At 37.4% G+C, this 25506-nt stretch overlaps 1 protein-coding gene across 1 annotated transcript in view; it reads left to right on the top strand.

The window, feature by feature from the left end:
• Positions 1 to 25506, top strand: part of CUNH12orf40 (chromosome unknown C12orf40 homolog) — a 69457-nt gene that overhangs the window by 37618 nt on the left and 6333 nt on the right. The window contains exons 7-12 of the mRNA XM_051189113.1: positions 113 to 289; positions 5607 to 5707; positions 10963 to 11492; positions 11917 to 11986; positions 13630 to 13690; positions 19533 to 19596. Of these exons, the coding sequence (XP_051045070.1) occupies positions 113 to 289; positions 5607 to 5707; positions 10963 to 11492; positions 11917 to 11986; positions 13630 to 13690; positions 19533 to 19596 (1003 nt within the window). The remainder of the gene's footprint in view (positions 1 to 112; positions 290 to 5606; positions 5708 to 10962; positions 11493 to 11916; positions 11987 to 13629; positions 13691 to 19532; positions 19597 to 25506) is intronic.

Consider the following 25506-nt stretch of genomic DNA (forward strand, 5'->3'; position numbering starts at 1 on the left):
TTCTTAGGATTTTCTGATTTGTAGTCACGCCCCTTTTCTGCTAATTTTAATTCTATAATTTTGACTTCTAGTTTCTGTACTTTTAGTGATTTTATCTTTTCTTTTCCTATAGTCATCACAGAACATGAACTCATACAGAATGTTCAACAAAACAGAAAACTGCAGTTATATTCCACCATCTTTTCCAGCAGAACTACCTTCTAACAGACATATTCCAAACCAAAACTCTACCCCAAGGATAGCACCAAATCCTCTGAAATTTACATCTGAAAAAAACCAAAATGAGCAGGTACATTGGGATTATTACTTCTTTGATGTCATATTTTCATAATAGGTTTCCTTTTCATAAATTTGACAAATTGCTAAATATAATGATAAATGAAGGACAAAATTTCATCCTATGCCCCATTCTTTATTCCCCCTCCCTATTTTAACCTCCCATTCAGGCCTTCCCTGTCTCTCTTTAATATGCATTCTATTTTCATTTCCTTGGGCAATCCTCCTATCCTAAAGTCTCTTACTTTACACCTAACCTCTGTGGTTATATGGATTACAGAATGCCTATCAAAGTCTTAAAAGCTGACATCCACATAATAAATGAAGACATACAAAATTTTCTTTTTGTGTCTTAGATATCTTACTCAGAATGTTTTTCTAGCTCCATCCATTAACCTATGAATTTTATGATTTTAAATAACTGAATAGTGTTCCATTGTGTAAATGTATCACATTTTCTTTATTCATAAGTTGACAGACATCTAGGTTGTTGATAACTATCTATTATCAGTAGCACAGCAATGAACATGAATAAGTGTCTATGTGGTAGGATATGCAGTCCTTTGTGTATATGCCCAAGAGTGGTATAGCTAGATCTTGTGGGAGACCTGTTCTCAACTTTCTGAGAAACCACCACACTGATTTCCACAGTGGCTATACAAGTTTACATTTCCACAAACAGTGGATAAATATTCCCTTTTCCCCACACCCTCACCAGTATGAATTGTAATTTGTTTTATTAATCTGGCCATTCCTATTAGTGTAAGTTGTTTTAACTTTAATTTCCTTGATGACTAAAGATGTTGAACATTTCTTTAAGTGTTTATTAGTGATTTGTGTCTCATCTTTTGCAAGCTGTTTAGTTCTATACCCCCTTTTCAACTGGGATGTAATTTTTCTTGATGTCCATTCTTTGAGTTCTTTACACATTTTAGATATTAACTCTCTATCAGATGAGAAGTTAGTAAAGCACCTTCCCTATTCTGTACCCTGCCATTTGCCCCCTGGAAATGCTATCCTTTGTTATACAGAAGTTTCTCAGATTCCTGAGGTCCTATTTATTAATTGTTTTTAGTTCCTGTGCTTTCAGTGTCCTCTTCAGAAATTATTGTTTCAATGAGTTCAAGACTATTCTCCATTTTTTTCTTCTATCAGATTCAGTGTTATCTTTCCTTGTTGAGGACCTTGATCCATTTAGAGTTGGTTTTGTGCAGGGTGATAAACATGGATCTATTTTCATTCTTCTAAATGCAGCCATCCAGACTGACCAGCACCATTTGTTGAAGATGCTGCCTTTTCTCCAGCATGCATTCTTTCATTTCTTTGTAAAGCCAAACAAAAGAAAAACAAAAGCATGTGCTTATAGGTGTTTGGGCTTCTGTTTGAGTCTTCAATTCAATTTCATTGATCAACATGTGTATATTTATGCCAATACCATGCTGTTGTACAGCTGAAATGAGGGATAGTGATACTTCCAGCAGTTCTTTTATTATTCAGGATTTTGTGTGTGTAAGTGTGTGTTTTCATATGAAGCTGAAAATTGTTCTTTCAAGTTCTGTGAAGAATTGTGTTGGAATTTTAATCAGGATGGCTTTGAATATGTAGGTTACCTTTGATAGGATGGCCATCTTCACTATATTAATCCTACTTATTAATGACTGTGGGTGATCTTTCCATCTTTTGATATTGTCTTCAATTTCTTTCTTCAGAGTCTTGATTTTTTTATTATACTATTCTTTCATTGGCTTGGTTAGAGTTATCCCAAAATATGTTTTTTTGAGGATATTATAAAAGGTATTGTTTCCCTCACTATCTCTGTCTGTCATTTATATATAGGAAGACTACTGATCTTTGTGAATTAATTTTGTTTATCAGATGTAGGAATTCTCTGTATGAAATAATGTTTTACTCCGCAATTAAAGATAATTAGACTTCTTTCTATTTGTATCTCTTTGATCTCCTTGAGATGTCTTACTGCTCTAGCTAAGACTTCCAGTATTATATTGAATACGTATGGGGAGAATGGATTCCTGATTTTAGTGGAATGCTTTGAGTTGTGTGGGTTTGCTGTAAATTGCCTTTATTATGTTGAGGTATGTCCTTTGCATTTCTAGTCTCTCAAGGACATTTTATCATGAGAGGGTTTTGGATTTTGTCAACAGCCTTTTATACATCTAATGAGATGATTGTGTGGGTTTTGTCTGTCAATCTGTTTATGTGTGGTAGATTACTTTTATCAGTGTGCATTTGTCAAACCATCACTGAATTTCTGGGATGAAGCCAAAGTGATCACAGTAGACAATCTTGTTAATGTGTTTATAAATTCTATTTGTGTTTCATTGAGAATCTTCATATCTATGTTCATAAGATATATGTGTCTACTTTTCCATTTTTTAGGTCTTTTGTGGTTTTGGTATTAGTGTAATAGTTGCTTTGTAAAAAAATTAGGAAATATTCTTTAAGTTTCTGTCTTGTGTAATAATTTGAGGAATATTGTCATTAATTCTTCTATGAAAGTCTGTCATAATTCAGCACAGAATCCATCTGGCCCTGGTAGTTTTTGGTTGGGAGACTTTCACTTATTGTTTCTTTTTCACTGGGGCTTATAGGTCTGTATAAAACGATGATCTGATCTTGACTTAACTTTTTTGGATTGAATCAAATGATTTATATATTTATTTATTATTTTAGGTTTTCCAGTTTGATGGAATATAGACTTTTAAAGTATGTCCTTATGCTTCTCTGAATTTCCTTGGTGTTTATTGTGATATCTTTTTGTCTCTATTTTTATTAATTTAATCTCTCTCCATTTTTTTAAAACAGGTTTTGCCTCAAGTTTATTTGTAAAAACAGTAGAGGGCACTGATCGTCTGTATAGTGTATAGGTGTATCACATCAGTCCATCTGTCTTCATAGTGGGGCCTTTTCTATGGGGCCTTCATAGGAGCCTGGGTACCTTTGGAAGTCTGGGTTGGAGCTGTAGTCTTAGCTGGAGCCAGGGCCTCTGCCTTGGTTTGAACCATGGGCTTTGGTTGGCAGAGCCTATGACCCACGGCCATATAGCTTCTAAACTGCTTCCCAAGCTTGGGGTGAGGAATGAAAGCAAGACAGCTAAGTTTGCAGCCAGGACCCTTTGGCATCTTGGGCTTAACCACCTTGGGCTTCACAAGGGCCTTGATGACCTCTGCACATGCATTCATTGCCTTTACATTGTTTGCCTGCATCTTCTTCAGGCCTTTCTTGTGTTTCTTGGCAAAGTGCATGTTCCTCAGGAACCTGGCTGGGTTCAACCCCCTTAAGAGATTCATGTCCTTGTGACTGGGTTTCTTGATGCCATGTCTGTGCTATTTCAGGAACTGGCTGTGTGTGGTATGGTTCTTGGACTTTGTCATGTCTGAATGGTATCCAGTAGCTTCCCCCTCTCCATTTTTTAATTTGCCTATGGGTTTACCAGTTTTATTGATTTTTCTCAAAGAAACAACATATCATTTCATTGATTCTTTGTATTGTTTATTCTGTTTATTGATTTCAGTTTAATTATTTCTTGTCATCTCCTTTTGAGTGCTGTTTCTTCTTTATAGTCTAAAGTTTTCAGGTGTGCTGTCAAGTTGCTAACATGATATCTTTTCATTTTATTTTTAATTTAGGCACTTAATGCTATTAGAACTGCCTTCACTGTGTGTTCCATAAGCTTGGGTATGTTGTGTTTTCATTTTCATTTAATTCTAGAAAATTTTTTATTTCTTTCTTAATTTCTGTTTTGACACATTTTCCATTCAGTAATGAGTTTTTCAATTTCCATGAATTTGTATACTTTCTGTTTTTCTTCCAGTGCCTTTTGTACAGATGAATTTGTAGATAGTAGATGCTATTTAACTTTGTTTTTATTATTTTTTTCCTTTTTTTTTTCCTAGACAGGGTTTCTCTGTGGCTTTGGAGGCTGTCCTAGAACTAGCTCTTGTTGACCAGGCTGTTCTTGAAATCATAGAAATCCACCTGCTTCTGCCTTCTGAGTGTTGGGATTAAAGGCAAGTGCCACCACTGCCCGGCTGTTTTTATTTTGGAATAAAATATTTAAGAATTTTTTCTTTCTTCATCTATTGTGATTGATGATTTTACTAAGAATACTGTTCTGAGCTGATACTTCTTGTCCTTAGAGTTTGTAGAATATCTATCCAGGTCCTTCTGGCTTTAGAGTCTCTGTTTAAAAGTCTTGGCTTTTTTTTTTTTTTTTTTTTTTTTTTGTACTGCTGTTCAGGCAGCTAGAATAAGGACAATTGAGGTTATTCAAGGTGTTGTTATCTGGTTGTGTTTTGTAGGGATGTATGGCTGTTTGGTTCTATGGTTTCTGTTGCCCTATCTGGATCTTATGAATATGTGTCGGTTGTGGTTGCCTGATAGAGAGTGCTTCTGTAGGTTAGTGAGTGGCAGAGAGGAATAGGGATGGGCTAGGAGAAAAGACTGAGTGGAAATTTGGGAAGAACTAAGGGGATCCTGTCAAAGATGGAGTCCCCAGACAGTTGAAGGTGTGGTGGTAAAAGGGGATCTTGAAAGCAGTTTGCAGTGAAGTAATGTAGCAAGAAAAACATGAAAGAGCTAGGATGACTCTGGGTCTGGACCAGGAGTTGGAGTCTCCAGTGAATGAAGCTGAGGTGGGGAGCACCTGCAAGCAGGTAGTTACAGGGTCATATAGAGTGAGAGGTCATATAGAACAGGACAGATGGTGTAAATTGCCTCCCCAAGTTACTGCCAAATGTGACCTCTGAGGTCACAGGTAGAAAGTGTTCTTTGGTATTGGAAGCTGATACAAAGGAATGGGGGTGGAGGGTCTACAAGTTGGGGAAGTTGGGTCCCCCACAAGATTTATCAGAAACACCAGGAAATGGAGGAGAGGCAACTGAAAGCAGTTGCTACAAGGCTAGGAATGAGACTGGAGGGATTGTAATGGGAGACCACAAAGGGTCCAAATCACCTACCTGAGTCCCATCCAGGTTGGCCAGCAGAGGCCAGAGGTAGAGAGTGTCTGTTGGTATTGTTAGCTGACACAGAGGGATGAGAAGGAGGGCTGAGAGAATCTACCCAGTTTACTTATAACTTAAGAGACAAAATCTTGTTGATGCAGCATAAACTCCATATTCTGTGAATTACTTTGTAGAGTAGAAAATAATACATTATATAATATTTATTTCAATATTTATCTTGTTAATACATACATACATACATATATATATATATATATATAATAGCTATGCATTATTTAGGTAGGTAGGTAAATACAATTTAAGTTGTAAATATGTACATATTTTTTGTCATTTTCTTCTTTTTTTCAGTTCAGTAATGGAACGTTTTCCAAATTAAATAAACATCAAGATATTTTCAGTTCTTCTCAGAAAACAGCAGGGTTTGGAGCAACATATGAGGGAATGAACAGGTGAGTGGGGTGCAGAAGGAAAGATGATACAGCCTGCTGAACTCCAAATCATTACTTGATCTTAAAAGGACATAAATATTTTTAGTTGAAGATATAAGCAATATTCTACAAAAAGGCCAGTATAATGAAACACATCCTTTGGTTAGTTTAATTTTGTTCTTTTAAACACTAACATAGCATGCATACTAGCGACTTCAGGGTGAGTATTGTGTGGACATATAAAGTTCAGCCTGTCCACTCCTATTCATTGCAGCCCACATTTTTTCATCTGCATATGAGAAAGAATATTTGTCCTTGTCCTTCTGTATTTGTCACATAACAGAATGTTCTCTAGTTTTATTCATTTTGATGTACAAAACAGGATTTCATTCTTTTTTATGCTAAATACTGTTCTATGAATTTTAGACTATTTATCTGTTGATGGGCATGCAGACTAAGTTCATGCCTTAGCTGTTGTGAATAGTGCACACACACACACACACACACACACACACACACACACACACACTCACACACACATATCTGTCTGTGCAGCTACACTGTAGGTGTGCTGATTTTATTTCTTTGGAGAGATACCAAGGAATGAGATAGATCATTTGCATTTGCATTTTTTGAGGCACCTTCATGCTGTTCTTTCCTTTTTTTCTCTTATTTTACATATTGATCGCAGTTTCCCTCTCCCCCCATCCTTCCATGCTAACCCCCCCTCCCATGCTGTCCCATTCTCCATCCACTCCCCAGGGAATGTGAGGTCTTCCAACAGAGATCATCAAAATCTGTCAAGTCATTTGGGGTAGGGCCTAGGCCCTCCCTCCTGTCTCTAGGTTAAGGGAGGATCCCTCCATGGGGAATGTGTTCCCAAAGTCCTTTTGAGAACCAAGGATACATCCTGGTTCCACTGTCAGAGGTCCCTTGAGAGGTCCTTTGACTACCTAGGCCTTCTAACTGAGAACCAAGTTCAGGGGGTCTGAGTCAGTCCAATGCTAGTTTCCCAGCTATCAGTCTGGGGGCCCATGAGCTCCCCCTTGTTCAGGTCAGCTGTCTCTGTGAGTTTCTGCAGCCTGGTCTTGACCTGTTTGCTCATCACTCCTCTCACTGATTCTAGGAGTTTGGCTCAGTGCGTTTCTGCTTCTGTTTCCATCAGCTACTGGATGAGGGCTCTATGATGGCATATAAGTTAGTTATCAATCTCAGTATCAGGGAAAAACATTTAAGGTTGTCCCTTCACTATTGCTTAGATTGATGGTTGGGATCGTCCTCGTAGGTTTTTGGACATTCCCTAGTGCTAGTTTTCTCTTCAAATCTATAATGGCTCCCTCTATTATGGTATCTCTCTGTCTTTTGTTGTTGTTGTTTGTTTTTTGTTTTGCTCTCATCTATTCATCCCCCAACTCAATCTTTTTGTCCGCCATGTTCTCCTCTCCTCCCCTTCTCTTTCTCCTAACTCCCTCTCCCCTCACTGCGCCTCCCCATCACTACCCGCTCCCAATTTGCTCAGGAGATCTTGTGCCTTTCCCTTTCTCCTTGTTTCCTAGTTTTTCTGGCGGTGTGAATTGTAGGCTGGTGATCCTTTGCTCTATGTCTAAAATCCATATATGGGTGACTACAAACCATGTTTGTCTTTCTGTGACTGGGTTACCTCACTCAGCATGGTTTCTTCTAGTTCCATCCATTTTGTCTGTGAATTTCAAGATTCCATTGTTTGTTTGTTTGGTTTTTTTTTCTGCTGAGTAGTACCCCATTGTGTAAATGTACCACATGTCCTTTACTCATTCTTCAGTTGAGGGACATCTAGGTTGTTTCCAAGTTCTAGCTATTACAAGTAATGCTGCTATGAACATAGCTGAACAGATGTCTTTGTTGCATGGATGTGGATCAATTGGGTATATGCATAAGAGTGGAATTGCTGGATCCTGTGGTAGACTGATTCCCATTTTTCTGAGGAACTGCTATACCTATCTCCAAAATAGCTATACAAGTTTGCACTACCACCAGCAGTGGAGGAGTGTTCCCTCTCTCCGCATCCTCTCCAGAATAAAGTGTCATTGGTGTTTCTGATTTTAGCCATTCTGACAGGAGTAAGATAGTATCTCAGAGTAGTTTTGATTTGCATTTCCTTGATGGCTGAGGATGTTGAGCACTTTCTTAAGTGTCTTTCAGCCATATTGAAAATTCTCTATTCAGTTCTGTACCCTACTTTTTAATTGGATTATTTGGTGTTTTTTGTGTCTAGCTTCTTGAGTTCTTTGTATAATTTGGAGATCAGCCCTGTCAGATTGTAGGGTTGGTGAAGATATTTTCCCATTCTGTTGGTTGCTGTTTTGTCTTGTTGACTGTGTCATTTGCTTTACAGAAGCATCTAAGTTTGAGGAGGTCTCATTTATTAATTGTGGATCTCAGTGTCTGTGCTACTGGTGTTATGTTCAGGATGCAGTCTCCTATATCAATTCATTCACTCCCATTTTCTCTTCTAAGAGGTTCAGTGTGGCTGGATTTATGTTGAAGCCTTTGATCCAGTTGGACTTAAGTTTTGTGCTGATGATAGACATGGATCTATCTGCAGTCTTCTACACACCAACATCCAGTTATGCCAGCACCATATTTTGAGGATGCTTTCTTTTTTTGCATTATATAATGTTAGCTTTTGTCAAAAATCAGGTGTTTGTAGGTGTGTGGGCTAATATCAGGATTTTCGATTAGATTCCACTGGTCTACCTATTTTTGTGCAATACCAAGCTGTTTTCAGCACTTTAGTTCTATAGTACAGTTTGAAGTCAGGGATGGTGATGCCCTCTGAAGTTCCATTATTGTACAGGGTTGTTTTAGCTATCCTGGGTCTTTTGTTTTTCCATATAAAGTTGAGTATTGTCCTTTCAAGGTCAGTGAAGAATTGTGCTGGAATTTTTGACGTGGATTGCATTGAATCTGTAAAATGCTTTTGGCAAGATTGCTATTTTTATTATGTTGATCCTACCTATCCAAGAACACTCCATGCTGTTCTTTATAGTAGTGATCTTATTTTTAGTTTATATTTTCACACACCATGTGTAAGAATTCCTGCTTATCTCTGGGTCAGCATTTGTTTATTTTTTGTGTTTTCTTTTTTTAAAAGTAGTCATTTTAACGGCATGGGATGGTATCTCATCATGGCTTTATTTTGCATTTCCTTGAGGGCTAATCATGCTGAGTATTTGTTTTCATATATTTTAGTCATATTTCTGTTTTTGAGAAACATCTATTTAAATCCTTTTCTCATTTAAAAAGGTTTTAAAATTATTTTATCCAGTGTGTTTGAATGTTGTGTATGCAAGTACATCTGTGCTTAGTATGTAAGGAGGCCAGAAAAGGCTGTTGGATCACCTGGGACTGGAGTTATAGACAGTTGGGAGCTACCATGTAAATGCTAGAAATCAAACTCAGGTCCTCGGAAGAGCAGCCATTGTCTTAACTGCTGGGACATTGCTCTAGCCCAAATTTCTCATTTTAAAATTTGATTATTTGGGCTTTAGGGAGGGTTCTAACAGATTCATAATTAGAAAATTGTTCCTCACATTGTTTAGTTTCTACAAAGTATTTGTCAATATTGACTATGTTCCCTGAGCTTTGTGGCAATGTACACCAAACAGTTATCAGTACCCTGGAGTATTCTACTAATCTGGTCTTTGCTCCACTGGGAGTTGATTTTTGTAGAAGGTGAGAAATAGCAATGGAGTTTTAATCTGCATGTGGATATCTAATTCCCCAGAAACATTTGGTGAATAGGTACCCCAAATTACATGGTGCCACCTTAGTCATTTTATTAAAGTAGAAGAATCTTTGTTTATTATATTAGCCTTTGACTGTAGGGTAGCACTTTTGTGGTTTTTACTTTCACTTCCTTTTCCTTACAGGTCTTGTGGCTATAACTGTTTTGTTTTATACATCTCTTAGTAATTCATCTGTTATAATGCTGAAAATCAGTTATAAAATATTTTTTCAACATATAGTATACTTTATAACTTATGACATCTTCTATAGTTTTCTCCCATTTATAATGATAGAAAACTTTTTTGGCTTTAATGGTGTGTGTTATTACAATTGACTTTGTCTTTTAGTTTAAAACACTAATTAAATGCTCATTGAGAAATCACAGGGAATCATGATCTATGAACATATGTCTCAAAACACGAATTTCTCTGTTTAATACTAACAGTTCTTTCTCTCTTTATCCCCAATACATTACCTAGTGCCTAGGACATAGTATTCCTATTTAAATATTTAATAGGTAGCTAAAAATCCAATTATAAATCAGAATTCTAAGTCTGAGGAAATGACTTAGAATACAGACTGCTTTCACAAAAGTGTCCTGGTTTGGTCCCTATCACCCTCATCATGCAGTGGAAACCAACTGTAACTCTAGTTCTAAGAGGTTTGACACTGTTGGTTTTTGTAGACACCTACACTCAGCTGCACTTACCACACTCAATATACATAAATAGATATACATAACTAAAAATAAAGGGAATATTAAACATTTTTGTTAGCAGTCTTGAGTTTCTTCCATTTTTTTTTTATACTTCCATTCTCTGAAATTGTCCAATCTCAAGTGTGTTTATAGTCAACAGTGATAAAACAAAAAGTATTTTTGTTGTTAACATTTCTTGTCAGCTTTGCCTATTATGTACACATTAGACTTAACCCAGAGTTTCCATTTTTGCTTAGGAAAATAATTTATAGGTTACCCAGTTCATCTAATTAGTTTTCATGTAGGTTACCTTTTATCATTTAAATAAATCACATATTCATTCAGAACTGTGTAATTGTATCAATTGTTAAATTGGAAAATATCTTTGGTAATGTTTTTATAACTCTTGAAAAATATTTTTATGTAAGATAGATTCCCCTCCCCCAGTCTTCAGAATCTCTTTCTCTGTTTTCTTAAATAGCAGCAGCATTCAGTGGTACACTAGGTTATTTGCTAGACTGTACTGTAGAAATCAGACTACTGAGTTTCATTTTGTTTGCTAGTATAACAAACTATGCACTAAATTTCACATTGAAATACAGAACCACATATCATTAGAAGAATATATTAGATAAATTTCCCTCTAAAACATTATTATATGCTTAAATATTAAATATAAAATGTAATTTGGAAAATGCTAGCCATTCTTCAGTATCTTCTTCAAAGTTTTCAATTGAAGCATTGAAGCTAGTGTTTGTAAATGAAAATGATCCACCATTTCCTGTTAAATCTGTTTCTATTCATTCCAAAGTCCAGGAACTGGTGGTTTCCTTACTGAAAGACCTGCGATTCTGGGTGAAGATTGTGGAAGCCTGTATGAAAGAAGACAGCCAGACTGTGCTACTGAAAAAACATCAGTGCAACACATTTGGGGGAGTAATGGGAAAGTGGTCTCTGATTTTCCTGAAGATATGATCCAGCCAACTCAGAGACATCTGTCATCTAGACATGACTCAGATGTGTTTGTCAGTCACAACATGATCAATTTATTAAGTAGAGATCAGCCAGGGAGAATGGCTACCTTTCATAAGTGTGGCTATGGTAGTCTGAGTGACACTTGTGTAGTTTCTTCTGATGAAAGCCAATCCACCAGTGTTGGGTTCATCAAAAGGAATTGTCCAGTTCCACAGGCAGATTTTCATAATCCTCCACTTAATACAAGTTACTTAGGAACATGTCAGTCAAAGAAGCCCCCCTACCAGGAGTACAGCAATAGAGAAATATATGAATTTAGAAGATCTTTTGAGACAGATTGTCACCCAACCAGCTGTGGAAGAAAAGGTTGGTGTTGCACACTCAGTTTCTCTCTATGTAAATATATATTACTGTGTTTCATTTATTTATGCACATATACATAAAGTTGGCTCTCTGTATCCAAGTAATCCATATGTTTATATTCAATTAACTATATAGACTAAATCGAAGATGTCTTTGCTGAACATGTACAGACTTTTTTCTTACCATTATTCCCTAACCAGTAAAGTATATATGCTATTTCCTAACATCCTCAGAGTGGGAAAGGTGGCTTGTTGCTGACCTGAGTTTAATCCTGGATCCCATGGTGAAAGGAGAGAACCAGCTCCTGAATGTTGTCCTCTGACCTCCACCTACATACTGCATCTGTGAACACACATACACATAGATAGATATTTTCATAAAGAGCATGATGTTAAGTGTAATTGAATGTATGCTTTTATTTTTGAAGGAAAATTTGAAAGTGATGGCCAGGAGAAAGCACTGCAGGGAAATACCTGGGAATGCCCAGTGTACGCCATGTAAGTTTAGACTTAAATGTAAGGAATGTATGCAAACGAACATAGAACTTGCAATGATAACGTTTGTGGGATGGTGAGCAAACTGGTCTCAAAGATGCCTTGTCTTTTTTAAAAAAATGAGTAATATCAACTTCTTAAGCCTATGGTTTTCACATTTTCAGCCTCTAAGACCTTATCTGACCAATTAGTGTTGAGTATCCACCATATATCTTCTAAATATCCATTCATTGGTTAACAGAAATAGAAGTATCACAAGGGGAGAATGTTTATTAGCCTAAGTAGCATATTGTCTCACTTTGCAGTCCCCCAGGCATATTGCTTGTTTAGTATAGAATCAACAAGGAGTATGAAAATTCAGTGAGGCAGTATGAGCAAGAATATCTCGGTTATGTGACAGTCGGTGTTCCACATCCTTGCATGTGCATGCTAGCATTCACCTCCCACACTCCTGTGTGACAGGATAGAAATGTTGAGGGTTGTGTCCCCTATATCTCATCGTTATGGTTTTTTGTTTTGTTTTGTTTTGTTTTTTACATGGAAACCATTATGCCTCACTGTATCTGGCTTCTTAGTGCTGGCAATGTAAAAAGTATTTTGTGTTTTATATTTTTAATTGGATCTGTTAGTTCTTAAAACATGATTTATTCCTTTGAGTTTTGAGGCAGACTTTCTGGCTTTTCTACAAAATTATCTACAATTATAGATAATGAAGGAAAATGTTGTTTTAGGTCATAGTTACTGTTTTCTTAGTAATAATCATAATTTAACCAGATCTCTATGGTTTGCAATTTACTTATTCATATTTTTATTGTGCAAGTGATTTCTTATTGAAATTTAAAGTATCTATTGATGAAAAGAATTTATACATGCTATTTTATGGGGTTGGCATTAATTAAAATTTAGGCACATAATAAATTTCTAAAATTGAGAAAGAAAATTCTTTGTTCTTCAATTATCTGGAAGTTTATAAGTAAAACATTTTGTTTGGCTTTGAGTTTTAAATTCAGCTTTTAAAAAAGTGACTTAGGATGCATAGCACTATGTTTCAAAAGAACAAAAATAAAGCGGGAAAGAAGACAAGAACCTGATTCTCAATCACAAGTGCAGATTTAAATTACCTGGAGGGACTATGTCACAATATGGATGTTTCAGGGCTAGGGATCTGGCTCAGTGTGATTTGATGCACAAACACCAGGACTTGAGTTTGATTCCTGTACAACATACAACAGCTAGGTGCATTGGTGCACACTGCCAATCCCAACACTAGGAAGTGGGGGACAGGAGGATCTCTGGGGCCTGTTTACAGCTCATTTTCCCTACTGATCAAATCCCAGATCACCATGAGAGACCCTATATCATAAAACAAGGTTGATGCCTCCTGAGAAGCAACACCTGAGGTTGAACTCTGGCATTCACATGTAAACATGTATGCTTCTGTACACACACTTGTGCACACACACACATATGCACATGCAAAGAAAATATAGATGTTTAGCCTACACATTAAAACAATAAGCAGTTTGCCATAGTCCTTGTCAGCCCATATTTTTAAGAAGCTTCTCATATAATTCTGATTTGAAACCAAAATTTAGGATAATAACTGTCAGAAAATAGACTTTAATACTTTTTTCCCTCATCCTTAGGGGTGCTATGCCTTTGAAAGAATTACATCATAAGCAGTCATGTGATTTTGACCATAATGAGGTAAGAGTTCATTGTCACATTGTCTTTTCAATTAGTCAGTCTGTGGTGTTATAGCATTTAGTTTACATTATCTTAAGATTATCTTTTATTCATAAATTTGTTTTTATGTAGACTCATATTCTCTTATACTAGAAAAGCTATGGCTTAGTTAGAAAATATCATGTTTTTTATTTGAGACAAATTACTCTAGACCTATTTAAAATAGTTCTTATTGCACTGTAAGATTTTGTTGGAAAAAAATGCTTTGTGTTTCACTGTTTGGTGAGTACAATTGAGTCAGGAACTAAACCACTGGCTTACATAATTCAAAAGTCTTAACTATATAATTTTTCCTTAATAAGCGTGCTGGCTAGTTTTATATCAACCTGACACAGCTAGAGTCATCTGAAAGAAAGGGGAACCAAAATTGAGAAAATGTCTTCATAAGATCCAGCTATAGAGCATTTTCTTAAGTAATGATTGATGGGGTGGGTCCAGCCCATTGTGGGTGGTACCGTCCTTGGACTGGTGGTCCTGAGTTCTATAAGAAAGCATGCTGAGCAAGCCATGAACAGTGATGTAGAAGCATAAGCCAAAACCCTCAGGTTGTTTTGGTCATGGTGTTTCATCACAGCAATAGAAAACCTAACAAAAGTAATAAGTGTGTATAGAGTGTTATAAATTCATGTGATAGACACTTAGTGGCTTTTGTACACTAAGCACAGGTGTAAAATGGTACCAGGAACTTTTCATCTCTTGGAGATTACATTCTGTTATATACTGCATTCTGCAAGGTAAAGATACAAAGGATATATAATCTTCCTTTAAAACTCTTCTACAGCTATGCAGACAGTAAATGCAAAGCATGTAGATAAATGGCTGCTATTTGATTTTTACAAAGGGCATTGATACTCTAGTGAAAGTGGCTTTTAAGTTTCATGTGTTGGTAACAGGAAGATATTACATGGGATACAGTTTCTGAGCATAGCTTTCAATGAAGAGTTTGCTTGATGCATAGAATGTCTAGAGCAATGGTTTTCAACCTATAGGCCACAACCCCCTTTGGGGGTGGCATATCAGATTTTTACATTATGATTCATAACAGTAGCAAAATTACAGTTGTAGTAGCAAGGTAGTTTTATGGTTGGGGGTTCACTACAGTGTGAGGAACTGTGTTAAAGAGTTGAACCTTTAGGAAGATTGAGAATCACTGATCTAGAGGAAATAGTAATTATTTTTTTACAAATTTCAAGAAGCTAATTTAATTCCAGTTATTAGCCCATTCCTAATAGATTACTAGGGGTGCTAGAGTGTCAAAATACTAATTCTGGGCAAAAGGAAGAGCCAGGTCACACATGAACTTCTGTGATGTTTAGTACCTTAATCACCTGTCAGCAAAGAGAGATCACTAACCGTCTAGCAGGGGCACATGATGGCATTAGAACACTATAGATTGACTTCAGCAACAGCCAGCTTTTATTTCAGAAAAACTCAAGGCCAAATGTCCTACTTAGCTTTAATTGTCACTTGAGGAAACCTAGAACTGTCTGAGAGAAAAGCTTCTACTGCCTGGGTATTCTGTGGATATGTCTCTGAGGCACTGATGATTATTAATCAATGCAGGATGGCCACACATACCCAACATAAGTGTGAAATCAGAGGATAGCTTTGGGGTTGGTTTTCTCTTCTTCCTTTTGTGTGTGTCCCAGAGTTTTAACTTAGGTCCTAAGGTTTATGCAGTGTGTTTTTATCCTCTGAGCCATTTTGTTGGCACCAATAATGAATTTTAAAGTTGGGCAATCATAATAAGGATGGGAAGATGATTTTTGAAAATTTGAAAGGACTTTATGATTTGTGATTAGTAAAAGGACAAGGAAGAAATTGAGAAAGGTGTACAGCTAATGGTTTAGGGAAGTCAAATGGCCCCATTCACCAAGATTAAAGATATAGGACGTGTCAGAAAAGGCCAAGTTAGTTTTAATTTAATCTCTCTGTGCAAAGAGCTACTGCTGGGAAATGGTTTCCTAGCCAAGTAACATCTATATAATACATAAATTATACACACATATACTTACATGTATCATGTATAGTCTTAAGTACATAGAAAATAGTTGATTTCTGGAGGCTTTAAACAAGTAACCTTGATGTCATTAGTCCCCCCACACACACACTCCCAGCCCCCCATCCCTTCTCCTTCTGTATTGAGTGAGCTCCCTTCTTCCTCCCGAATTGGAGTCTCTTTCTCATTTTTCTGTTTCCTCCTCCATAGTAGAGAACATCATTAAGATAGAAGATAAAGGAAGTCACATTTCTACATAAAATGTAAGGAATGAGAGGTTCTTTGAAATTAGCATAATAATTGAAAAGGGGCTGCCTTTTCTTACCTTAAAAGATGTCAAAGAAGAAAAAGTTCTATACATTTCTAGCTTATAGATACAAAGATTAAAAATAAAAGACACTTATATATGTATGTATATATGCATATGTATTATATATAATATATGTATACAATGTAGAAGAAAAAAGACACAGCATTTCTAATCTTAGCAAGAATGACTTCTTGCTGCTACTCAGGTTGAGTGAAGTCTTGCTTTCCTGGAGAGTGAAGGAAGTTTCTTCTGTTTTGGGTGGCTTCTGTGGTATTTTGAATGAGAATGTCCCCCATAGGCTCATACATTTAAATATTTGGTCCCCAGTTGATGGTACTCTTTGGGAAGGAATAGGAAGTGTGGCCTTGTTGGAGGGAATGTGTCATTGGGGGCAGATTTGAGGTTTAAAAAGACATCATTCCTAGTCTCTTTATGCCTCCATCTTTTGAATCAAGATGTAAGCTCTAGCTCTTCATGTTGCCATGTCTGTGCTCATCCATCTTTAACTCCTAGCACTCTAAAACCATATGCCCCCAAATTAAATGCTTCCTTTTATAAGTTTCCATGGTCATGGTGTTTTGTCACAGCAATAGAAAAGTAATTTGGACAGAAATTGGAATCAAGGAGTTATAGCTGTGACAGACCTGACCAGGCTGTTTTTTTGGAGGAATGAGGAAGCCTTTGAGACTCTGGACTAGGAAAGTGGTTGAATGCCAATAGCAAGGCTTAATGAGTGGGTCATCCTATTCAGGCTTGGAAGACAATATCATTGACAATAATGTAGACTATGGAGGTCCAGCTCAAGAGATTTCAGAGAGAATATTATTAACAACTGGGGTAATGACCATTCTTGTATTATTTGGTGAAGAATGTAGCTGCCTTAGCCCAAGTCCTAAGAATTATCCCAAGAATGGCTAAAGTGAAAGGTAATGAACTAAAGTTTTAGTGGAGGAAATTTCAAGACAGCCTAATAATGATTCTGCCATGTTATTAGCAATAACTCTTATACAATGAAAAAGAATAAGTAGAACAAAAAGGAATACAAAATGTACAGTTTGAAGAGAAAAGGGGCACAGGAAATTTAATTTTGGTACCTAGGCTTGTGCTGAAAGAGATGATACTAACAGGTGGAATAAAAGCAGGAGTATCCCCAGGACAGGATTGAATCCGCTAAGCTTCCTACTTGTAAAAAAGAAAGGCCTGAAGAAGTTTCTGCTCCTAAAAGTCAACAACATAGGAAAGCTCATACAAATGTGACTCAAGGGGTCCAGGACCCATCCCAAGCAGGTAATTGAATTTGGTAGTATTGCCTATCTGGTTCTTGAAGGCTACAACAATAAAGAGGTTTGGAATCTGCCTCTGTGGTTAAGCAGATATGTGGAGGCCAGGCATTATGTGGCAAGGCAGGCCTACATGAAGTCCCTGTGAGATATTTATGTGAAGCTGGGAAAGTTAAGTCTGGATTACAGTGGAGACCACAAGATATTGGAAGTGGCAGTGCCAAGAGACATCTTCCAGGAAGAGCTGCTGCACACAGAGAGTGGAAGGAGCTCAAGGGAGAGAGTTGTTTTACAGTCAGTAAGGCTAGAAGGGTAGAGTCATTTCAGCCCCTTGCCATCAGATATGGATCTATAGGATTTGGAGTTTGCCCTACTTGGTTTTGGTCTTGGTTCTGTCCAGTATTTCCTCACTACTCCCCCTTCTTCCCTTTTGTAATAGCAATGCATATTCAGTGTCATCATATGTTGGAAGTGTATAATTTGCTTTTTGAGTTTTACAAGGGATTACAATTAAGGGATTGCCTTGAGTGTCAGAAGAGACCTTGGTCTTTTAAGTGGTGTTGAGACTGTGAAAGACTATGGGGACTTTTGAAGTTGATATGGCCACAAACCTATGGGAGGCAGGGAGTAGAATGTGGTAGTTTGAATAAGAGTTGCCCCTATAGGTTCATATATTTGAATACCTGGGGTACAGTTGGTGGAACTGTTTGGGAAGGATTAGGAAATATGTCCTTGTTGGATGAGATGTGTCACTAGGTACAGACTCATGCCATTCCCAGTTAGCTTGCTCTCTCTCTCTCTCACTGTGTGTGTGTGTGTGTGTGTGTGTGTGTGTGTGTGTGTGTGATAGTTGTTTTCAAGATGTAAGTTCTCAACTGTTCCTAATGCCATACCGTTACTCTACCATCATTGGCTCTAACCCTCTGAAGCTATGAAATTAAATGCTTTCTTTTATAAGTTGCCTTGGCATGGTGTTTATCACAGCAATAGAAAAGTGAGATAGCTAGCTAGCTATCATGAGCAGATTTGGTATGGACATTGGAGTGCACACATGCCTTTGTAGCCATGTACATGTTGGGTTGCTATATATAAGCTTGAAGCTAGGTTGCATGGTGTGTGATTCAACCACTTCTTGTTGATGCAAGTTTAGAGCCTGTGTGTGTCAAGAGTTGAATAGGAAAGTCATTTTAAATGATAAAATGGTTAAGGAAGGGATGTTCCTCCTGTGTTACCTCAAGACCACTGGTGGGGACTTTTATTCTGGGTGGTTCTCAGGTTTGTGGTCTACATTGAGGGGAACAAACTTGAGGTTTTACTGGTTTTGGATTGGAAATAGTGCATGTTACTTCTACTCATGGCTATAAATTAAATTCTCTACCATGTCTACATAGAGTCTGCATCAAATTCAAGATGTGCTTAGAAGTGTAAACTGGAATCACATTCGAGAGGAAAGGGAGGCAGCTAGCTAGTATCTCCTTTACTCATCTATGGCCCCATGTCCCTCCAAAAGACAAAGAAAGTATTTCTTTCAGTCGATTTGATTGTCATTTAGTCTGTCGTATAGTAAGTCATATATTCTGTCATATAGTAGGCGATAAAAGGAGCCTTTCTTTTAGTTCATACAGACTGTCCTGTAGTCTGTCATATGGTCTGTCAGCTATAAAGGGCACCTCAGACACTCAGCAGGGATACTTGTAACACTCTTCAATCAGATTTTATAGAAATCCAGACCAGAACAACAAAGTAAACCCAGTTGTTTTACCTTTTTAACTTCCTAGAAACTAGGAAACAAAAAGTATTAAGTATGCAAAAAGTAATGAAATTACAACCAACTGTGTTTTATAGATAATTGATAATTCTAAGCTTTGATTATATTATAGGATATCCCATTATATGAAAACAAGAAAAGTGTAGCATACCACATCCTCAAGTACTTTAGTGTCCTGTATTTGTTTAACTATACACACCATGACAGCATGGAGCCTTTTCATTTGCTAGTAATGCATTTCTTATCAACTGTCTACTCTGCTCTTGCTGTTTCTAAGACAATTGGAATTTAACTTAGTTGGAAAGTTTCTTCTTTGTGAAATTGTCTTTATTGAATGAAAGTAATATGAAGCGAAAGTTCTATAAAATGAGCTGGTGGTATTGGTTGGATATGTGACCAGTGTCATGAATACTTTGGATTGTTATAATTTTGATGCTTTTCTCTAGATCCCATTGGAAGGAAGACGAATGTATCCTTTAAAAGGGAGGTCAATGTCTACTGAGAAAATCTGTGAGTGTAACTATATAACATTATTTTAGAAAGAAAGTAGAAATCAAATTTTAAAGATTTTACCAGCAAGCAAATATTTAATAGGTATTTTAGAATAGATTAAAGTACAGTCGATTTCCGAAAATTGTTTTTTTTTATAAAATAGTCATGATGAACACATACAATATAAGTTTATAATTTCACAGATTGTATTGTCTCAAACTACAGTTGAGTACAAAACTGTCTTTTAGAAAATGGTCTCTAGAGGTCACTACTGTCCTGATTATTTATTTATTTATTTATTTCACAGTTTTCCTTTTTTTCCAGGTATTGTTTTGAGGTTCATCCATTTTGGTATTTGTGGATTTCACAGATTAGCTTTTTCTGTTATCCAGAATTCTTTGCATCAACATGGTCTAATTGATTCATGCATCTACTGGCAGCAGATACTTGCTCCTTAATATTTTATCCTTGGCTATTCTGACCATTGTTGACATTTCTAGAACACACATATAAAAGTTCTAGGAATAGAACCACTTTTCACATGCTGCACATTTATTACCTTTCTAAGCAATGCAAACTTATTTCCTAGAGTCTAAGTTTCTACTTTATTTAGCCTTCCATAGCCAGCAGGTAAATTTCATATCCACCTGTACTATGTCAATCTTTTATCACTATTTAAACCTAATAACTCACAGTAGTTTTACATTTTTATTTCGCTGGTTACTAATTAGATTACTTAGCCAGCCATGTTCCATGTTTTGCTCATGTTACCTTTTGTTTTGTTTTTGGAGTCAAGATTTCACTGTAGTCCATGATCACTTTGTTTCAGCCTCTCAGCAGCTGGAGAAGAGATGCTGGTGAATGCTGCCCAGTGCTCTTTCAAGATGCTTACTTCTCATTAAGGAATGTGTATTTTATAGTGGACATCTGGCTGCATCCATTATGCCCTATGCATCTTTTATAAATCTTATATACTTGCATACTAATTGTCTTTCTTTCTTCCTTTCTTCCTTTCTTTCTTTCTTTCTTTCTTTCTTTCTTCCTTCCTTTCTTTCTTTCATATAACCAAGTCCATTTAAATGAAAACAAATATTTATAGACAATATTTGGGAATTTGGGTGTCGTTCTTTCCAAACTACTTCCTGCTGGTAAGGGGCGCTGTCATGGGGATTCTAAGAAGATGCAGAAATCCTGGCTGTAGTCTGTCAGGCTGCTTTGTCCAGCTGTTTTAAATGAAGGATGACCTGGTACTCTGTTTCAGGTGGCCTGGCTTGATCAAACCACATTAGTCTGGAAGGAATCCACATCTTTTCATTTTCTGTGGAAACAAAAATAGAAATCCTTTTCCCCAGTAACTTGTCCTTGAACGTAAATTTTGGAGTCAAATTTTTTTTTATTTAATTATTTTACATGTCGATCCCAGTTCCCTCTCCCACCCTCCCTCCCTCCCTCCCTCCTTCCCTCCCTTTTACCCTCTCTGTCCTCTCACATGCACTCTAACCACCCTCCCCTCCCATCCCCCCACCCCAATTCCATATGTAGGGGAATGCCATCCAGTTGGGGTCATGTAGATCTAACAGGCCATGTGAAGGAGGGACTAGGGCTTCTCTCCTGTCTCTAGATTAAGGCAGTTATCCCTCCATGGGGGATGTGTTTGCAAGGTCCTTTTGTGCACCAGGAATACAGATTTTCAAAGTATGACCTGAAAATTGTCTGGATTTCCTCTGTGTCTGTTGTTATGTTCCCCTTTTCGTTTATGATTTTGTTGATTTGCATGTTCTCTCTTTGCTTCATTGCATTGATTTTTTGTATTGTTTTCCTGGTTACTATTTTGTTGATTTCAGCCCTCAAGTTGATTATTTCCTGGTGTCTACTCCTAATGGGGTGAGTTTGCTTCTCTCTGTTCTAAGGTTTTCAGTTGGGCTGTTAATTCACTCATGTGACTATCCTCTGTTTTCTTCATATGGGCACTTATTGCAATGAACTTCCCTTGTAGCACTGCTTTCAAGGTGTCCCATAAGTTAGGGTATGTTGTATCCTCATTCTCATTGAATATTACAAAGTCCTTAATTTCTTTATTTCTTCTTTGACCCAGATGTGGTGCAATTGCACATTGTTCAGTTTCCATGAGTTTTCAGGTTTTCTGCTATTTGTGTTGTTGTTGAATTCCAGTTTTAAAGCATGGTGGTCTGATAAGATACAGTGGACTATTCCTATTTTCTTGTATCTGTTGAGGTTTGTTATGTTACCTAGTATGTGGTCGATTTTAGAGAAAGTTCCATGTGGAGCAGAGAAGAAGGTATATTCTTTTGTGTTTGGATGAAATGTTCTATAGATGTCTGTTAACCCCAGTTGAGACAAAACTTTTGTTAGTTCTTTTGTTTCTTTGTTGAGTTTCTGATTTGTTGTCCTGTCTAGTGTTGAGAGTGGTGTATTGAAGTCTCCCACTATAAATGTGTGAGGTTTTATATGAGCTTTGAGTTTTAGTAGTGTTTCTATTACGAATGTGGCTGCCTTTGTATTAGGGGCATAGATATTCAGAACTGAGACTTTGTGTTGATGGATTTCTCCTGCGATGAATACGAAATGACCATCTTCATCTCTTTTGATTAATCTTCGGTTGAAGTCTAACTTGTTAGATATTAGGATAGCTACGCCTGCTTGCTTCTTATTTACATTTGATTGGAAAATCTTTTCCCAACCCTTTACCCTGAGGTATTGTCTATCTTTGAAGCTAAGATGTGTTTCTTGTATGCAGCAGAAGGATGGATTCTGTCTTCGTATCCATTCTGTTAGCCTGTGTCTTTTTATAGGTAAGTTAAGACCATTAATATTGAGGGTGAGTAAGGACCATTGATTGGTGATGCTTGTTTGTTTTAGGTTTGTTGTTAGCAGTGGTATTGTGAATATATTTGTTCTGCTTTACCCTTGGTTTCTGGTGTAGTTGGATTATCTGTTGCCAAGGCATAGTTACCTTCCTTAGGCTGGAGTTTTCCTTCCAGTACTTTCTGTAGGGCTGGATTTGTAGATACATATTGGGAAAATCTGGTTTTGTCATTAAATATCTTGTTTTCTCCATCTATAGTGATTGAGAGTTTTGCTGGATATAGTAGCTGAGGCTGACATCCGTGTTCTCTTAATACTTGTAGAACATCTATCCAGGACCTTCTGGCCTTGAGGGTTTCCATGGAGAAGTCAGGTGTAATTTTGATAGGTCTGCCTTTATATGTTACCTGTCCTTTTTCCTTCACTGCTCTTAATAGTCTTTCTTTATTCTGTATACTAGGTGTTTTGATTATTATATGTCGAGGGGTCTTTTTTCTTTGGTTCAGCCCATTTAGGGTTGGGTATGCTTCTTGTACTTTCATGGGCATGTCCTTCTTCAAATTAGGAAAGTTTTCCTGGATGATTTTGTTGAATATGTTTTCGGCACCTTTGAGCTGGGCTTCCTCAACTTCCTCTATGCCTATTATTTTTAGGTTTGGCCTTTTCACGGTGTCCCACAATTCTTGGATGTTTTGTGTTAAGGATTTGTTGGATTTATGATTTCCTTTGGTCGCTGAATCTATTTCTTCTAATTTATCTTCTGCGCCTTAGATTCTCTCTATTTCAGTTTTCAAGTCTTGAACCGTCTCCTTCACCTGTTTGTTTTTTCTTGGCTTTCTGTACTTTCTTTACTTTCCTTAAGGAATTTGTTCATTTCTTCCACTTTTTTGTTTGTTTTTTCCTCCATTTCTTTAAGGGATTTTCTCACATCTTTTTTGAGGGCCTCTATCATTTTTAAGATGGTAATTTTTTAAGTCGTTCCCTTCTGCTTCCTCTGCTTTGTTGTTGTGTTCCATTCTAGTTGGTGTAGATTCCCTAGATTCTGGTGGTGTCATGCTTGCCTTTCTGTTGTTAGGTGTTTTCTTGTATTGCTGTCTTTCCATAGCTTCTTCCAGTAGGTGTTGGTGGGGTCTCCCCCTCTCTCTATGGTACTTCCCCGGTGGGCATATGCGTGTCAGAGATTCAATATTTTAGCTCTGGGTGGTCCAAGCTCTATAGGAGGTCTCTCTGCAGACAGGGACCCAGGGATGGGGTTAGGTCTGTGGATCCAGTAGAAGATGCCACTAGCCAATGGCTCTAGCCAATGGCTGGCAGAAGAGACAAAGGCTGAGCTGAAACTTGGGAATTTTCTGCAGGATAGTCGGATCTCACTGGAAACTGGGACTCTCCAGCTGAGGCCTCTTTCTTTAGCAGAGGCCCTCCTTTGGGGGGTGAAGGATCTTGCCGGTGGGAACTCAGAGTGGACCCTCAGAGATAGGGGACTCTCTGAGAGGGGCCTGGGACTCCAGCAGAGGATTGGAGGTGGGGTCAGAGACCAAGCAGGTGGAAATTACAGGTGGTCCCGCGTGGATAGGCAGGTCTCATTTGTTCAGAGTTGCTCTGAGATATCTCCGAAGTAGGGTGGACTGTTGTCTCCACCCTCTGTCCCAATGCTTAACCAGAGTGGCAGGACAGTGGGCAGGGTAGGTCACAGGGTAGGGGGGGCAGGCTCGTGGTGGGGATGGGTGGGGGTGTATCAGAGCTCCAAGGGTTCTCTCGATGGGGTCAGGACGCAGGAGCAGCGGGATCAGCCATACTAATTGTTTGTAAAGCTTGTAAATGTCCACAATTTGTATCAGAGTGACTTTTTGTCCATAAAAGTATAACTACTAGGTATGTCTTAGGTCTTTGATCCTTGCACAGGTCTTCTAGTTATTTGATTTACTAGGATACTTAGAAACCTTTGGGTACTGATCCAATTTTTATTAATTTACTTACTTTTAAACTATCATGCAAGTGGAGCCAGGTGGGGTGGCGTATACCTTTAATCCCAGCACTCAGTAGGCAGAGTTCAGTCTGGTCTACATAGTGAATTTGAGGAGAGCCAGAGCCACATAGTGAGATCCTGCTTCAAAAAAAACAAATACTCTTAAACTACCATAAAATCAATGACTTTTATATGGCATTATTAGGCACTATATTTTTTATTTTAAAATAATTTATTTTTTCCCCTTTTATTAGTTTCTCCATCCTCTATTCATCCCAGTTCCTCCTTACATCCTCCTCCTATCCAGATCCATTTCTTTCTGTCTCTCATTAGAAAACAAACAGGCTTCTAAGGACTAATAATATAATAATATAATGAAATAAAATAACAACATAAAATAAAAACTAATACACCAGAACAGACCAAAACAAACAAGCAAAAGGGGGAGAACACAAGAGACAGAGACCACTTGTTAGCACTCAAGAATTTTGCAGAAACATTAAATTGGAAGACGTAGGATATGTTCAAAGGACCTGTAAGGTAGAAAGATTGAAGAGAACAATATTTAAAAATAAAACAAAAAATAACAAATTATAAGGTATATTTTTAATAAAAAGAAAACTCCTTGCCATGACATTATGAGATAAGGAACCTCCAAAGATTGCTTGTGAGTTCATTTTCTGTTGGCTATCTACTATTGGACATGCAGCCTGCCCTTACTATGAGTAGTTTGTTTCCCCAGTGAAACTCCCTAGGAGGACACTAAGTTTTCATTTTTGAGGGGTTTTCAGTTGGAGATAGTTTCTGGGCTAGGGATGGGGCTGTTGTCCACTTCTCCTTTCAGCTCTAAGGCCCCATCTGGTGCAGACCCTGTGCATGCTGCCTCAGTCTCTGTGAGTTCATATGAGTACTGATCGTGCTGACTTAGGAGGCTTTGATTTCTTGGTGTCCTCTATCCCCTATGGTACTTATCCTTCTGTTTCCTATTGTATTGGGTTCCCTGAGCCCTGAAAGGAGGAATTGACTGGGTTGGACATGGTGGATTCCTTTCTAGCTCAGTTTCATTTTTATATTCTCTCATGAACTATATTTTTTCCTTTATTCTTAATGGATGCATTGTTTTTCATATTCTATTT

This window comes from Phodopus roborovskii, unplaced genomic scaffold, assembly GCF_943737965.1.
Source record: "Phodopus roborovskii unplaced genomic scaffold, PHOROB, whole genome shotgun sequence".
Classification (NCBI taxonomy): Eukaryota; Metazoa; Chordata; class Mammalia; order Rodentia; family Cricetidae; genus Phodopus; species Phodopus roborovskii.